The sequence below is a fragment of the Pieris rapae genome, chromosome 18 (assembly GCF_905147795.1).
Source record: "Pieris rapae chromosome 18, ilPieRapa1.1, whole genome shotgun sequence".
NCBI lineage: Eukaryota > Metazoa > Arthropoda > Insecta > Lepidoptera > Pieridae > Pieris > Pieris rapae.
In genome coordinates, this window is record NC_059526.1 from 1,535,237 (window position 1) to 1,554,355 (window position 19,119).

Here is a 19,119-nt window from a genome sequence, read left to right on the forward strand (position 1 = left end):
TCCATATAGTCAATATAGATTTTTGAATTTTAAATATATAATTATAATAAACCAAGTAGGTGTATTGAAATTTTGCGAATATTTTTTGTTAAAGAATTTGACTCTTATACTAAGATGTTAATGGCGGACAGAAATAAAACTAAGACGCTCTTGGAGTATATATAGTATTTTATTCGTATACTAGGTTCAATTTAAGAGTTTGAGTTTTCTTAGACTAGAGCGCTTAAACGCCTACATTATTTCCATTTAATGTTGCTCTTAAAGTATTTTTAGCATGTAAGTATTACATATTAAGAAATATAAAGTATTTTGCTACTAAAATACTTTATATTATAATCGTTGAAGAGTAAGTCTTGTTTTCACCTAAGTAACAGATAGATACTTAAACACGGATATATATAGCTGCCTTCTTTACCCACTATTAATTTCACCTTTCTTCAAATGAAAGACCTCGTAATTTACTTAGTATTTAATTTTACCAAATTAAGTGTCTTTCGTGGCCATTTTTCTAACATAAAGTAGGCGATCGGCCTTCTGTGCTCGCCGCTGTTTTGGGTCTAAATCACTGGGGTCTTCTTCACCATGTTTTCCAGGAGCGATAGATGCGCACTACAGAAAGTTAATTGGTCCAGAAACGGGATCAAATCTACGACCGCAGTTTCTGAAGCCACTAGGGCAACACAGTCATCGTCAATATAACATGTTATTTAATTAATAAATAATATTTAAATAATTAAATACGTATACATTAATTTTAAATAATATCTATATGTAAAATAATTTTTTGCTTTAACAACGATAAAATATACTGGGAATTTTAATTAAAATTAGCAATGGAACACGTGTTACATTAAATCCTAGAAACTTGGCAAAACAATAAAACAAGCGATACATAAATGGGACTCAAACCTATCGTAATGGTTAATTTCTAAACATTATTCCAGCAATCACTTGTTTGCCTTGAAATATCTATTATTTGCTGATTATTATGTGTTAAGTTTCTGAAGGTTCTTCTATATTATTTTGCCAATTTCTTAAGGATCCGTTTTTACTTAACTTTACACTATTCTTAAATATCTGCCACATATCATATCCTAGTTGTAAATGCGTTTATTGGACATCATTTTTATATCCCAATAAAAGGTTTTTTACAACCCTTTACGAGGAACATTCTGAGTTAAAATGAGATAATGTTTTGTGATCAAACTATTACTATTACGACTTCGGGTGTGCAAGTTTGTGACTAAAAGATCTCAGAGCACATGTAGAAAAGAACTATCGATTTTATAAGCAATTTATAAACATCTTCAAAGGTGCTACAGTATTGGCCATTTATGTGGTTAGGCGCGTCGCTCAGTGGATTTATGATTCACGAATGGATTTCTTTGTACAATTAACACTTACAGTTGCAAGATAGCGTCGTTAGAACGCCCGCATGCTGTTAAGGCAAACATGGACGGCGTGTTTCAGGCATGAAATTGAGTGTTTAAAAGAAAATGCAAATTAGTAACAATGTTGTACTTTTTTTGAAGTGAAAACTTCTTTGGGAATCTCACACTTTTTTAGGAATGGGTAAAAATGTTAAATCGAACATCGTGACCTGATCGAAAATTCGTAAGACGGATAGAGAGTAGACCTGGTGCGGCGTATTTAATGTAATATAAATTGTCATGTTTGTGTAGGATAGCGCAATAAATAAATATTGTATTCTACCATATAAATCATAGTACTTTTATACTGATAATAAAATCAATTCGTGCAAAATTATTTCCTAACCATTCCAAAATATCAAAAATGCACAACGTTAATATTCAAGTTTTCACTTTGTCGTTTTTTTTTCAACTGATGAGTCGTCTTGGAGAAGCACGACAAACGTTTTTAATAAGATCAAAGACGTGTATTTTTTTTCATATTTTTTATGGATATGAACTAATACAAAAATATTTGGAGCCAGTGTAAAAATCAGTCGCTATGCCACCAGGTTGATGCTGTCTAGGACAGTATTCAGTAGCTTTTAAACACATAGTTTAATAATACTTTAATCTGTACTTAAACTTTATTTATTATTATCCGATTAAGTAAAGATTTACTGCTTTCTATATAATTATGCCACTGTATGAGTTTTTTAAAAGCCAAATAAAAATCGTCGTGTTTTAAATTAAGCCCTACTTAAGTATGTGTACAAAATATTGTCGGTATAGAATCGCTATTATTTTGACCCCTGTTTGCATTTTGGATAATAGTCAAAGCTTCTTACTTTTTGAAGATATTACATGTTCTTTTTACATTGAACAATAAATTCTAACGTTTTCTGTATTATTAGTTTATACGATTTTTTTGCAAAAGATGGGTAGTTTTTATATCTATTTGTACGTTATAAGGCCATTTATTCTTTTTCTAGTAATGTTATCAGAAACCGTATTTGTATATTGCTACAGTTATTTTACCTATTTGAATTATATTTCAAAAGCTAATCCTATTATTTTACACTTTTATTGAACCAGTTAATATGACAATTTTTATTTAATTATAATAATATTAAGACTATAGTAATATCCTTCCATACATATTGAAAATCTGTATAGTAATGTATAGCATTGTTTTATGTTGAAATTCCGTGATGAGGACTAACTACAGTTCTACAATTGTTGCGCAAGGGCTTACGTAGCGCAACGGCGTAGCAGGGCTACGCCGCCCTACAATTGTCTTGTTATTTAAAATCGTCTCTCTTTCACATATAACACAGTAAATATATTTAAAAAACTTACTGAGTTACTCACGGCATGTCCCTTTTCGGCATACAAAATGGAAACTGAAATGCTTTGATTACCAAATAAAATAGCACTTTAAATCAAACCATGTACTTATGTACTTACAGTAGTACATGGTTTGATTTAAAGTACATTACCGATTATTGACACTGGTACATAAATCATTTAAAATAAATCATGAATTTGAAAGCAAAAGAAATACTTACCAGGAGTGGTAGTTGCACCATTGGTGTCTGAAACAATAAGAATATATCTTAATGAAGTCTATTTATCAATAAGAATAGTTTTAGGAAGACCTTTAAAATTATAAATTGTTATGTTCATTTTTAAAACTTTTAACTTTGCACCTCGGAAATCATTAATATTCTGAAAGAGAACTTTAAATTTTCGCGATCTTCCGAAAAATATTCCACGTAAAACAAACACATGTTTAAAACATTTTATTGACTCTCACTCTAGGCTAAAGTTTTTGCCTAATCATGATAAGTATAAATTACGAACTGATGATGAAAATGGAAGCCATATTATCGTACTGATTATTAAAAATATATCGTGTAGAATGTTTGCTTAAACGAACTGAATAGTTTAATACGATAACAGCGTGTTAGAACACGTAATCCGAGGGTTGCGGGGCCACTAGGTGAAATTTGCAAAAGCCAGGTTATACATTTGCGTACCTAATTCTCTAGCATTGTGGATAGGCGTTGTAACCGGCGCCTCATTATCGACACTTGGTGACTATAGAGCAATAGCTGAACGCTCTCGGAGAGGCCAAGGGACCACAAAACATTAGTTTATATATGTTTATGTATTTATCATACATTCATGGAATATATGTAATTTGTTTGTTTATATAAAGGGCCTCAGCAATTTATTTTAAACTTACGAGACAAATCACAAAACGTTAACAATTATGTAGTATAGTTTTAAATTATATAGATAACAGATAGAGTAGTTAAAACTATAAGATTTATGTTTATCAAACAATATTAACATTGCCAAAATCACTGAACCGAGAAATACCTTGACCGAAATAACGTTGTGTAAAATGATAAAAATATTTGTTTTTATTGCGAGAGATTATTTTTATTTTATCTACCTAAATAACATTATAAACAATTATGTATCGGGTTATTAAAGATATGTCTTGAGTGGTTTAATTAAATTATAAAAGTTGGAACAGAAGCTTCTGACGCGGCTAAAATCGTGAAACTGGAATCGTTTCATACCTAAAAGATGACGATGATCCCAGAGTTGGTGTATTCCTTGCTCCACGAAAAAATTAAAGGAACACTTGAACATACATCTCGATCATGTCAGCGTTAAAAGAAGAGAATCATATTATGTAAATCTGATTAGGAACTATTTTGGAACAAACAGACTCACTACACGTAAAACCTACCTACGGGTTACCCAAAATGGATAGTCCTTTGCACCCAGCAAATGGGCTGCGACATTTGAGGGAGGAGTACACTCTAAGTTTGAATAGTTGGAGGTAGTATCTCACAAAAAGACCTCCACCGGAAGTCGATTACACAGCTACTTCGCCAAAAAAACCTCGTGAATCGGGCTGTGGAAGACTTCCGGCCATCAAGGTGATGTTGATGAAATGTTGCATTGATTAGTGTACCCTATCCATCAAAACCACGGTGCTATCTAGTCCTTGCTATTTCAAGGAGCCTTTTCATCGCACTTTGGTCTAAATTAAATAATAACATATCAAACTCAAAGTCAAAATAACTTTAATCATATTATAGGTAAACAAGTACACTTATGAATGTCAGAAGTTAAATTAATTCTAAATTTACTATCAAACAGCCATTCTAGGCACACATTTAAACATTGCATAAAATTTATATTTATAAAACAAAAACGCACGTATATTTTAATTGATTTTTTTGTTTATATACAAAATGGAAATTGTTTAGGTTTTCGCTTCTCCGCATTAAAAGTTTACGCTTTTATCAAATTGCTGTTTGGAAAACACTCAATGTTTTTATGATTACTAGTTCGCGCCTTCGGTTTCTCCTATATATACTCTTATAATCTGTGTATTATTCACATGAGTTTAATCAATATTCGTTCTTCGAGTGGCATATGCTAAAATCTTGTTAAATTTATGAGAGAAGGCTTTCGCTGATTGTTCAACATAGTCTGTAAATCAAAATAGCTTGTTATATATTCAAAATATATATTTAACGGTCCAGAGAATTGGCTAGGCTATTACAACTTAATGACTAACATTAATGAGAAAATTTATATTTTATACAATAATATTCCTACTTACAGTTAGTTAGTTAGATAGTTTCTATCTAGTTTTAGTTATTTGTTTTGTGGTTTCTTGAGATAAATTCGGTGGCGGGTTTTGTATAGTTCAGTTAGATTTTAAATGAAACATATTTTGTTTGAAATGAATTTTAAAAGACAATATTTTATGAGTGTGGTAAAAAGTAAAGGGCTCATTTCATTAATTATTTATTATTGGCTTCAAGTGTGCGAATAAAAAACTAAAATATTTACTTAAATTAGGTAACATAACTCTTGTTTAATTTTTTTCTTGCTAGTTTAAAAATGTTATGTCCTAATATGATGTGTATGTCTAAATTGAAAATTCTATTTTAAAATTCAAATAAATACTGGAATTTTCCCTACAAAATGTTGTTTGTTTTTCTTTCAATACAAAATCTACTGGCTCGGACGTTGCAGCTCAACTTTAAGGAAACCGGTGACATCTTCCGGACTCTGCTTAGAATCAAACATCGAATGTCTGCCAACCATACGTGAACGCCACCACCAATATGTGGAACAAGTATATAAAGTATTTCCGAACCAACTGAAATAAAGGTCCTTAAGAAGCGTACCAATTCTTAAAAGGCCGACAACGCACTCGGGAGCCGTCTTATACTGTCAGAGTCCGGGGATACATACCCGAAATATTGTTTACTTAAAAACAGAAGCCTACTAAAATCTATAACCAATTGTAGTGACGACAATATACTAATTTATGGTCGTAATTCCACTGAGTTTTTAAAGACAGTTTTCAATATTTTCTCCGTCGTATTTTTTAAGGTTCTATTGAACGCTTAAAAATATGTTTTTCTCGAAAATGTGCAGCGTCAACGCTGTACGCAAGTCATCTTGCGAATCTATTCATAAATGCAATAAAAACACGATGTAGTCTGGAGGATAATATCATATTTTATAAAGAAAAACATTTTTTTATTGAAGTCATGTAATATTGTTAACTTTTATTTATTTAAACATAATTTTAAATTTATCCGACGTTTCGCGTGCTTTACAATACGACAACAAGAAGACAAAAGGTGTTGAATGTCAAAAAAGTAGCTGTAGAAAATGTTGAATTATCTGTATTTATTTCCCTGGAGTTGGTATCGACTAAAAGATGTAGGGTTTCCGCAGAAATTGCTCACGGTGTCCTCCATTTTCGCGGATTGTTTTTGTTGAGATTTTAATTTGGATATTACTGGATCCCATGTAAAAGTTATGTTAATAAAAGACAATACTATCATAATTTATAAATTAAAAGTACAACGTAACTAGCAATAGAAATATGCTTTTCCTTTGTGTTATTGAGTTTAGCTCATGTTTAGTCTTGTGAAAATTGAACTACATTCGACTGCCGATGTTCGTAGACAATTACCTGTTATTAAATATACCAAAGGGAGGCAAATCGAATACACCTAAAAGACCTAAATCTATAGTATCGTAGGTTGGGTCCAAGGTATTCCGGTTTCCACACAATATTCTCCTCGTAAGTGCGAGTGTAAAATACAGTACGATGCACCCCCAGAGTTCGAACCCAGTACTTATGTTTTTTTTGTTAATATATTCAGAGTTCTTATGTACTCGAGGCTTTAAAATGTAATCATTATCGTTGTGATACTAAAATATTTTGTTTTTAATAATTTAATATTAATGTAAATATAATATATTAGTTAAAACAGGTAAAGTCTTATTGGCTTTACAGGATTTCACACTTACAATACAAATTATCATTAACACGATAATTTGTATACATAAATACTTTTGAAGGTGCATAGTTGATAAGGCTACGATTTAAAGTTAATTTTATATTTATTAAACTTATATGATAATATAGATATATTTGCTGTGCATAATATATTAAAAGCCTTATCTAAATTGTCTCCTCACCGAGACATCGAAAATTGCTATCTAGCATAACATAAGACTTATATGTAATTTTAGTCTAATTTAATTTAATATTTAACATAAAAAAGTGTCCAATAACAGTGCTATCTATCTATCATCTAGATTAATGGGAAGCTTCTGGTGTTCCTTGCTTCCACTTACAAGTAACGCTAACATTCATTGAATTAAAATTTTAGTATTCGTCTTACATTTAGTACGTAGTGTTAACAATAGACTAGTCCAATTGAAACAATCAAAATTAGGTCTCAATATACCACAAACTTTGATATCTGATAGCTTGTTTACCAACTTATATTCCAAGGTTATCACTATAGCCATAATCTATTAAGCTTCAGCGATTTAGTCGTGAAAGCGTAACAAATAAATTCACATTAGGATTCTTAACGGCTTCATAGCTTGTTGGTTACGCATTGCTAGTTCAACCCTGAGATCCTAGGTCCGAGGGTAATTCGTTTTCAGTTCCTAAAAATAAGACAAAAGTGTCTGCGATGAGCAAATATCTTTCAGTCATAAACCCATGCGGAAATTAAAACGAGCTGCAATTGATGTATAAAGCTCTTGTATCAGTGTTGGTTACATATTTCCTCTGAAATCACTTGACCTACTTTTAAGAAAATGTTTGAGTAATTTCCGAAGCGCTCAGAGGTTAATTGGGAAATATAAGAAGGGCAGTCCACTCCAAACAATTATTTTTTCTATTTCCCTATTCTTTTTTATGGCAATAACACTGAATTTTCACTCTATTACCACCAATCCCAACAGCGATATTAGTACTATGATAATCTGGGTATGGGCATGTTAACAAAGCATACCGTACCTGGAACGGTTCTGCGAAGAAATTATTAAAGGAACAGAAAAATGAAAGAACGAGTATCGCAAGCGATTGGCCCCGGCTCGTTGATGAATATTGTAAATAATAATATTACCGATGTAGCCGGGACATCTCAAGACGTAAGCGAATGAATATGACTTAAACTAATGTATATTTTCAGTAAAAAAAATAAGTGATGGAAAAAGTTTTTGCACACAATGGTAGAGGAGTAGATCGAGAAAAAGATAGCTATGGATACAGCAACTGATAGGTCAGCTAGTTTAAATGATTAAAATTATATATTTTAAACATCTTAATTCTTACACGTGTCGATGTAATTAACAAATTCATTGAAAAACAAGACACAAAAACTAAATATGCAAATGAATAAACAGTACACATAAAGCTACGAAAATAAAATAATAAATGCCGATGTTGACTAATTATTATAATATTAATGAGATGAGTTAAGATAAATTCAGTTAGAATATGGAAAATTATATGAGAGGAAACCAAAATGGCAACGTTTTGATTCAATAGTTAGTACCGACGAAACGACGATATTATAATTTACCAATTAATTTAAAATAAAGTACACATATATAGGTCACACATTCATTTTAGAAAGTTAATTCCACACGCCAACTAAGATAGTGTTTGAAAATGGGAATAACGGTCATAGTACATTTTACAAAGAATTCTAACTTTAACTAGAAAGTTAATTCCACACGCCAACTAAGATAGTGTTTGAAAATGGGAATAACGGTCATAGTACATTTTACAAAGAATTCTAACTTTAACTGACTGCTTTAAATTCAAGTCACAAATAAGCTAGTTAATAAAAAAACTTACCGCGTCACCTATAAAATGGTCGTCTTCATCTCGCTGGAGACACATCCAGGTATCACAAATTCAACAACACAATTACATATAGAGTTACAGTAGTGAGTGTCTAGTAGAGCTCCTTGCGGCACACCTCTATCGCACTCTTGAAATGACTGAACCGATACGAACCCAATGTTTTGAATACAATCTGTAACAGAACAGAAAAACAATAATAAACTCGGCTGCCAGTCACCAGTGGCTTAAGTACGTTAAGTAAGGGTTACGGTGTGAGCCATGTTCTCAAATGATATTGTAAAACCGTTCATATTACTTAAACGCTTAGGTTACTTTCACAATACGATATCAAAACAGATGGTGCATGCTCACATTCTTAATAGAATCCTAGATAATTTTAATGTTTTCTAAACATATACTTACTTTATTATGTTGCACCATAATGCAGCAGAGTGGATTTAAGAATGGTTGGAATATTTAAAAGTTTTAACGTCGAGTAACATTACGTTAGTCTTTGACTTCGGTAAACTTTATATATATATCTGATGATTTAATTGGCTTATATTAGCAGCATAGGCATACATAATTATGATAATAATGACAAAAAAAATAATGAGAAGTCTATATATAAGTACGAAGGTCAAGTTGATATTAATTCTAAAATAAAAATAAAATATGTGTGTACTTATGTACACGTGTTAGAAGTGTAACACGTGTACATAAGTACACACATATTAAGTGTGTTACCTCTTTGGCGTAACGAGATGAAAACTTTTCAAAAAATTTATTCTGTTTCTAGAAAAAACGACACTAACAACAGAAAAAAACTGAAATGTTGACTATTACTAACTTCAAGGTGTCGGATTTTGTGACGGTATGCGCGCGCATCGCAAAAAATTTATGCCATCATTTTTCTCTAACGCACCAATAGAAGTATAACTTGAATTATCTATTTCAAAGCCACTGGTCAACAACTGGATTTATTGTAAAACAAAACTACCAAAGATGAACATTTTACTTTTAATGCATCTTCATAATTGTTTTTAAATAACATCACGAAAATGTGACGCTAATAAACAAAATTACGTGATTTGTATTGACAGTTTTAAGTAATGTCACGAACTAAGTTTTGTTTCTTTAACCTTAAGCACGTTTTACTGTTGCATTTGAAAGTAATTTGAAAATCTATAAACCATTTCATATAACGATTTTATTATCTTAGCATATTAGCACAGATATTGTTTACTGGTACTTTAGAAAAGTTCAATGGTATTTATTTATAAGAAAATTCACCTTAAGATCTGTCTAATACGTGTCTGTATTTAAAACAACGTGGATAGCAGGCTTCTATTTATGGATGAAAATAAATAATACACCTTTATAAAGATTATTTAAGATATAAGAGAGAGTATAAAACATATTTTAAAGATTAATATCATACATGAGATGAAAACCGACAGCTTAACATGCAACTTCTTTAAAAACCCGAAGTCTTGGGATCGATTTCCGGGAACATCTGAAGTTAATAATATATTTATAATTAATTTTATTTTAGCTCTCAAACATCACAAATGTTATAAAGAGGACAATCAGAAACATATGAATGTGTTATAGAAAAGATATAGGGTGAAATAATATGGGAATTTAAGAAGAAGCAATAAAAATATATAGAAGATGAAGTGATAACTAATAATAACTCAAAAATTATACAAAAAAGCAATTAGAAACAAACAAATACCAAATTTAAATTACTAAACGCGGAAATGAAATTTACAATGTCGTAATAAACACAAATAAATTAGCAATTTTGTAAAGGTCATTATCGGCTCATAGGGTTGCCATATAAGAGTTATAATTTTTGATTAGTACTTCTTTAATATTTATTCCAATTTTGATAACAAAAAATTGTTATACAACTTAAATTTGTCAACTATTAATTTTACTTATATTTTTGGGGTGATTGCATAAATTTTATTTTTCAACATTCAGGCTATTCGTTTGTTAGTTGTTATGTTTGAGTACGAAAATCTCAGGACTCGCGCTATTTGTGAAATTAATTTGTCCTTCGTCTCCAATCTCTTGCTAACTCTGAGCGTCTTGACCCGATAGGCAGATCACATCTCCGCTGCTTACATCTTTGACGATCTCCACCTTCGTAAATGATGTCAGAGACTTCACTAAGTATCTAGTTTTTTCCAAATTAGGTCGGTCGTTCATATTGCGTTGCGTGACCTGTTATCTTTCATTTTCGTGGATCATCAGTGGTATGTGATATTGCTGAACCAGTGGTATCCGCAATATGAAAAGTGACAACCCTATCAAATGCCTAAAACATGCAAATTGACTGGCATACCTTTGAATTTACACGTGTTGACAATATTTTTTTTTCAGTATTATAAATGATACACTCGTTGTAGCGGTAACATAGTATAGAGCCAGGTAGAAGATAAAAGGACCAACTCCCACTTCTGTATGTCTTTTTTTGTAGCTCCTTAATCTATATTCTTCTTTGGCCTACTGACTTAATACTTAAACTTCACCTCGATGAAGACCTCGCTTCAAGTCTTTCCAGCTCTCTTGGCATCACCTGCAACTGTACTGCCACGCTTCCGTTTTTCTTTAGCGCTCCCAATGTTGTTCGTCGAAGATCTTCTCAGGCCAGTAGTATGCATCGAAGACAGCGGTTGATACAGACGGAGCAATCCATAATGTAGCTTATATTCTCATCAACCTAAGCCAAGATAAAAGACGACGCGGCAGCTTTAACAAACTATTTGGATCCAATTAAGACCCCTCTATCTTACATTAAAGCGTGAAATTTTTATAATTGTCTGTAATAAGTCAATCGATAATTACTACTAATTTGTCAATAGTTATTCTCTATACATAGACCTTAATTATTAAATAATTCTTATACCTCACTTACTTGTGTTTACATCTGGTAAATCCTATAAGCACTAAAATGCAATAATTTTGCGATTTAAAAAGAATTAAATAATTTTTGTTCAAACCATACTCAGTATAAATTTTCCGATATAATTTTTATTTTTAACCGATATGCATTCAGCCTCTTGGCTTTTATCAGATTTTATGAGAAATGATGGCAATTGGGGAACGCAAATCCAATTTTTTTTATTCCCTCCGTAATTCGTAAATGTGCAAATTTGACATAATTTTCTAACATATTATATATAGTATATGATTACTTGACCTAACGGTAACTAGAGATCAAAACATGACACAACTAAACGGTAAGCTAAACATGAAAATGTTATTGAAAACAAAAACGTAATCTAACTCCACAACATGCCCGTTCCTTTCATAACACAAACAGTTTTTTGCTAGCTTGCACATTTGATAAGTAAAAAGTTCCTGATTTTGATTCCCCTCTATCCCGCCCAGACGGGCGTGGGAAATTGGTGCGTCTGAGCCATTGATAATTTCTTTTTATTGATCTGCCTTCTGTGCACTTCTGCGCGTTATACAGACGCAGGACTGTTTATATATTAGGTCGTGCCTCATGACGCTATCATACTTCAAGAGTTGAATTATACACAGTAGGTATATTAGGGAAATTAACCTCCAGAGAATCCACAAATAGAAACGTAAAAAAGGTAATTAACTAAGTAAAATCTGCAGTCAAGTAAAATATTCAATAGCCTACTTTTATTTTTTTTCAAATCACGCCATCTTTACGTTTATTACAGAACTACGTGCTACATAAAAATATCTTACAGCGCCATCTTTACAAAATAACTCGAACTATTGTTTTTTTTTATCGTCACGCCTGTTGCACGGCCAACGATTGTTTACACAACACAAAAGACCCTTGTTTGTTTTTCGCTAGACGTTTCCTGGTTTGTTTTGTGTGAACTTGTTGTTGTGTGCGTATGTTTTCACAGCCGCCTATGTGTTTAAACGCACATACAAAATGTTGTTTGCACGAAGCAATAAATTGTCTTGAAGTTATGTGGTTATAACAGCTGAAGACGTGCGTTTTAACAAGTTTAAAATCACTTAGATAGTTATATTGAGTAATTGACATTGATAGATTATTATTGACTATAATATTTTATCAATAAAGTTTGTGGGACTGTTACTGCGTATTTGAGGTCGCTGCAGTACTAAATTACCTGTTGTTGCGCCCTTATAGTTTGTCGGTAATCATTTTGATACGGAATATTTAAAAGAATATATATTTTTGTGATTGATATTACGCGTAGCAAATACGATTTGTATTACTTCGCATAAGTGCCACGTCGGTTCGCGTTTCGTACACACTAACAGTTTTTTATGTTTTAACTGGGCAAACATTTCGCCAGAATCCCATCTGTTGAGTGAGCTGTGGCCTATTGGACCTGCCTATGAGATACCCATTTAAAGGCCTCTTAAATGAACCAACAGGGAGTTAAAGGAAATCCGCTGTTGTGAACAACAAACGACGAATCAACAAGAAAGTACTGAACTTGGGGATGTCAATCGCGTAGTTCCAGCGTGATTTTAGATGCACGTTGTTTGAAAGGGGATGACGAAATCAGATTGTGCAGTTCCTTGGCACATTTTCTGGAGTGTAGTCTATAGACTAAAACAGAAAAATTAACTGAAAATTATTACTTATTTAAAACGTTTTAAGCTTATATATATATGTAAGTTTTCAAAGTCATTCAAAGTTTTTTAAGGCTGGTAGAATTTTTTCTGTAGTTTGACTATTGATATGCTTGATATCACATATCAATGGATATCTGGGTAGTTAAAACGTAAAACGAAACACAAAGACGTAACACGAAACGTTGCGTTCATTATGATTGATCTAAATGACATGACGTGACATGTTGCGAGTCATTCGTATTGGACAAACGATTGACCAATCACAATTGAACGGAAGACACAAGAATCGTCTTAAGAATGCTCAAATTTAAGAAAAAGTGTTACAATGATCAAACTAAATTTTTATTAAATATCATGTGAGCCTCCAACCCGGTCGCTATTCTATAAAATACGATCTTGAGTAGATCGTTTTGAAATATGATCTGTACATGGATCCACAAAACCCTACCTACCGCATATTAGCAATCAACAAACAATTTTATTGCTTGAAATGCGATAAGATGATTGTTTATAAAAAATCTTATCACAGTTTATGTAATTATAAATATTGGCGAACGAATAAACATTGAGATAAAAAAAATTGGTCAAGAACAAAGTGCGATAAATCTAAAGTTCTTACACAGTTACAATAAATTATATACATTTTTATAATCAATTAATGAATTGTATAATTTAGTCTGGCTCATCTTTAATTTATTATGTAATTCGTAATCTTATATAGGGTTCTATTTGATTAAGTATTCTTCCGTTTAGTTCCCAATTCGTTCACGGAACGTTGCTCACATAAAATTCTCAAATAACGAATAGAACTAACAAATGTGGATACGGTCAGTAATCATATCTGTGGTTAGGAACCATTATTTATTTATTTATTTTAGCCTTAAATTATTTCCTGATCCACTAATATCTGGTTATACTACTTAAGTGTTAGTAAATATTTTAACAGTTAGTATGTATCAGAAACCCTCTCCGATAAAGGCCTCCTTCAAGGCTTCCCATCTCTCTATTCAACTATTTGCATTGGGGACCCGCAATTTTTTTGATGTCATCATCCCATCGAGCGTAAGGTCTGCCTCTGTACCGATTGCCTGGTGGGCCTCTCCATCAAATTACTGTTTTAGTCAACCTGTGATCTGTAAGGCGCGCTACATGACCCGAGGTTAGGAACCATAACTATATATAAATAAAAAAATGTGTTTAAGTATGATTTGGGATTAAGTATAAAATACTTGTTCCAGTAGGTTCCCAGCTCTTGGTGCATAATTTTTTTTTAAGTGGAATTGAAAACGGAAGTTTTAAGGCTGAAAGTCGTGTACATAAAACTATTTTACTTGGGTACATGTTTGCATAGTATGTGTGAGGTTAGGAAAGCGCACCATTTTCCCATAGAGCATTGTTTGTTTCTCAACATAATTGCGTAAATGGTAAATAATTGCTTGTAACACAACGGCTCTATGTAGATTGAATGCTTGAACTAATTAGTGTTTAAAACCACGTAAGGATTATGATGTAGCATGATTTTTAGGATTGCTATACGATCTGAAACTCAAGGATATTGTTTTTAAATTCTTCATGCCATATTGTCCTGGCGTCTCTCCCTTAGAATATAGAACAAAAATAGCCATAGTCTTCTATTTGGTCACCCATGCGCCTAACTTCACTGATTCCTATTATACTCCACTTGATGCTCTCCAGTGCCATTGTCAATTCTAGCAGACTATCATCTGTTCTCAGTGTTCGTACATTTAAGGTACATTTGGGAGGTTGTGGTCTAATTCCCCACGGGGACCAGCCGGGTTGGTGAATGCTTTTTTTGTTTGATTATGTTTATTTGTTTGATTTTGTTTATCGGTTCTATTTATTTATCGATTTTGTTTATTTTAGCCTGTATTTTCCTTATTGCCGATGTTTGGTTGCTAGCTGCTACCGTTCTCTGTTTCTCTGTGGCATCTTTTCTTATTTTTTCAAATGCATTAACCTTACTGAATTTCGACACTGGTGTAGTTTCACTCTCATTCTTTCTATCCTCACCTCTATTTAAAAAGGAATGGACCATAGTACAAGTATACTCGCCTACCGAGCAATCTTCTGACAGCACAATTGAATTCTTCTATAAAAAACTAAACAACACTTTAACCAAATTTCAACCAAGCTTCAACAAATTTTAACCTGATGGGAGATATTAATGCTCAAATAGGAACTAGGAAAGACGGCGAGGAAATCATAATGGGACCTCAGTACGAGGGAAAAAGATCAAGAAATGGATAGAAACTAATAGATTTAGCTTTCGAACAACACTTAGTCATCTTAAATTCACTATACAAGAAAACTATACATGGTCATCTCCTGACAGGTGCTTTAAAAATGAGATCGACTATATACTTACCAATAGTGCCATATCATTCGAAGATTGTCATGTCCTTTCAAATTTAAATTTTTACACACAAAAAATGGGGGAGGCCTTTGCCCGTGGGCACACAGAATCAGTTATCATAGATCAACACAAAACCATAGCTATAATGATTCTGATATCAGGCTATAAATAAATAAAAGAATTTTAATATCTTACTTATCTTGACCAAATTATGTGACCACTTTAGAGTATAAGTGTAAACGACGGAAGGCCAATAAAATAGGCCTTTTTCTAACCAAAAAGTTTTCATTTCATATATCCCAAATAACGCTTACAGTAAAAGAATGGCCAAGAAAGAAACCATGGTTAATTGTCGTATATCCAGCACCGAAGGCTGTTCATATAGGCCGGGAGATAGTGACACAAAAAAACTGGGTCATTTGTAACAGTATGGCGGTTCTTCAGGGGCCTTATTACGAAATGAAAAAAAGAAAAATTATGGTTATAGGGCTGGTTCCGGCGGCCCAAGCACGTGGGTGTTAGTCGAACTCGTCGGATTATTTACGACTTTGAAACGATTGGCTCCACAAAAATTCTAGTATTTTCCGATAGTCCATAAAAAAATAAGAGGCGGCAGTGTCATGCCATACTTCTGCGGTGTGTCTCTGTCACTGAAACATGTCGAATTAAGAAGTTTTACAAGTATGGCAGCACTTTTTCCCCCTACTAGAAGTATGGCAAATAATATAATAACAGTAACATTACACTGGTTACTGGTGACATACACATGACCCACTATTTTGTGTCACTATCTCCCGGCCTAATAGTTGATGCCTGACGCCAAAGGCCCAGGAAGACGAAATATATATCTTGTATGCCAATATTAGTGAAATAGTACAGGCCTTGTGGATCATGATGAGTTTTGAAATAGTTTTAACAACAGTAATTTGTTGACACACTAGTGTAGGTAATAGTTGTAACTTGTTTTGTGAGTAAATAAATAAAGATTATTTTTATTATTATTATTTCTTAGCTACCGTTTGAACAAGTTATTTTATGAGTTAGTTTTTAGTTCTGCAGTCGAATCCTTTACCTCATCTTTTATATTCAACTACCTTGATTGTTTTGTTCATCATATTCAATAATAAGAGAGAAAGAAAAGAAGAAAGAGATGGAGCTTTATTCCACAGAAGCTTTTATTAATAAATAACCGTGATTTTAGGTTTACCAATAGTTTAAAAAAGATATTTCAATACCTTCCTGAAATTTGTAAGTCGCCGAATTAATTACAATACATTTTAATGGGCTACTCTACTTAAATCCTTTTTATTGTTAACAAACCAGTGGCACTACAACCTATTTACGTCAAGGCCTCAGATTTCTGTCATTTCATGATCATTTGTCAATCTAATAGAAAAATAGGTAAACTTTTTGGAAAGCCTAACCTGTTCCAGCGAATGTTAAACCAGCCACGGACAGACAGAAAGTCCATTGGTGCTCAGACGGGGATCGAACCTACAACCTCAATGATGCGAGACGCACGCTGACGCGACTAGGCCAACATTGCTCTTTTATTGTGTATAAAGAAGTCTTTTCTTTCTTTTTAGTTCTGCTCTCTACTACTCATTTCTAAGCATTGATGAGATACCATTGAATCTAAAGTTGCAAAATAGTTTACGCCTTTAGTCACTTATTTAAACTTACCTATCTCGAATAAACAGTCAATATGAGGTATATCAGATAAGCCATAATGTTTATTTTAGGTGATATGTTTATGACGTAAATCATGATTATACATACTGTATTAGGTTTGTTAGTAAATATTTGTAATATACAAATCACTATTTAAATTAATAATATAGTTTATTTTTTTATTTTTTCAGCTTAGGTCAACAGTGGCTATACCAATATAAATATCAAAACTCAATATCTTAGAGTTTTTTTTTTATAATTAGAATCAGGCGACCCCGAAATATGTCAAGTTCGATAATGCTAAATTTAGATGGCGCAATTTGAATTTAAAAAAAAATGTCATTTTCGAGACGCACGACACGATCTGATGATCAATCACAAACAAACGAATCACAGTAAATTCTAGTTGAAGTGTCATAAATAATATTGTTTCTTATAGATTCTAAGATATACGAGTAGACGATAGAGTACTCCAGGAGAGAGTGCTAAGTCTAGAAGTAGACGTCAATAGGCGGAAACGAGACCACTAAACTAACTAGACGAAAAAGGTATAACTTGTAATTTATGGTTTTTACAATAGATAACCTGTTTGAAAAATACAGATTACAGCTAAAAAAACATCAGCTTTAGTAATAAATCGTAAAGAAAACCTAATACACGTGTCTGAATATTTAGGATATAATAACGAGGTCGGAAGTATTGTTGATAGTCACTTATTTAGAATTCGAGGTTAAAACATTTTAGGTTGTTTTGTTTTATCAGTAGCAAGGCGCAATTTCGTACTGAAAACTAGTATACGGAAAAACAGATGCATCGTAATAATTAATCAAATCTGACTGCATTAATTTCTGAAAATCACATAAATCAAAGGAAACCTCGAGCAAGACCTTTATAAAATACATACCCTGTCTATGTAACATACATATTTTTGATACAAAAAAAATTAATTCTACACTTACGAAGCTCAAATTATAGGTTTTAGGAAAAATAACCAGAAAGTTGCTAACGAAGTTGCAGTGAGTAAATTGTAATGTAAACCTGAAAATCAAATTCTGAATAATTTTAATAAAATTTAGATAGACAGTATTTTGGACCATGGGCCCCATGTTGGGAAACACAGCCTTAGACCCGACAACGTTTAATTGGCATAAACGTCACTGGTTTATTAAAGAAAAAGATGGCATCTGACGACACAAAATATGGGATAAAGCTCCGAGTATGACAAGGCTAGCATAAGTGTGTGCGTACACATACATGTGTATTACAGTATTCTTGCAAATGTTACACCAATATAACCTTGATATACTTGTTTAACCTTGTATTACCATTTTTTCCAAGGAATAAATTGACAAACAACACTTTATAATCAAATTATTCATTTATGGCACACAAATAAAATTTTAAATTCGTTTGTGAAAAGAGCGTACCTACTTATACATAAAGGCCGACAACGCGCGCGTGCCCTCTGGCATTAAGGGTGCCCATGGGCATCACATAACATCAGGTGAGCCTCCAACCCCCTGTTTATAAAAACACTAGAAAATACTTGCACTTCAATAACGACCTAAAGTAGACAACATATTGTATTAATATAAGTAGACAACAAATTTACAATAATATTAATATAATTTTTTTTTATATACATGTGTCTTCACTAAGACATCATGGAACATTCGTAATTTTCTAGCCTAACTAATATAAAAATAAAAACAAAAAAAAATTACCTTCATTTGCATCTCATTTTCTAGCCTATACTACAAATGTTTGTTGTGTATTTTTGCAAGGCTCACGATAACGCTATCGCTCGTCACGCCTACACGCATGCGAGCACACACAGACTAGCTGTGTCGAAA

At 32.5% G+C, this 19,119-nt stretch overlaps 1 protein-coding gene across 5 annotated transcripts in view; it reads right to left on the reverse strand.

Moving 5' to 3' along the window:
* LOC110998241 (forkhead box protein P1) overlaps window positions 1–19,119 on the reverse strand; it is a 50,241-nt gene that overhangs the window by 26,411 nt on the left and 4,711 nt on the right. For 3 of the 5 annotated variants that reach the window (XM_045632195.1, XM_045632197.1, XM_045632196.1), the window contains exons 2-3: window positions 8,626–8,806; window positions 2,978–3,004 (exon numbers count right to left, since the gene is read on the reverse strand). In XM_045632195.1, coding sequence (XP_045488151.1) covers window positions 2,978–3,004; window positions 8,626–8,670 — 72 coding nt within the window. In that variant the 5' untranslated portion in view covers window positions 8,671–8,806. Of the gene's footprint in view, window positions 1–2,977; window positions 3,005–4,173; window positions 4,490–8,625; window positions 8,807–19,119 lie in introns of those variants that run through there. The other 2 variants (XM_045632199.1, XM_045632198.1) reach the window with 2 other exon arrangements.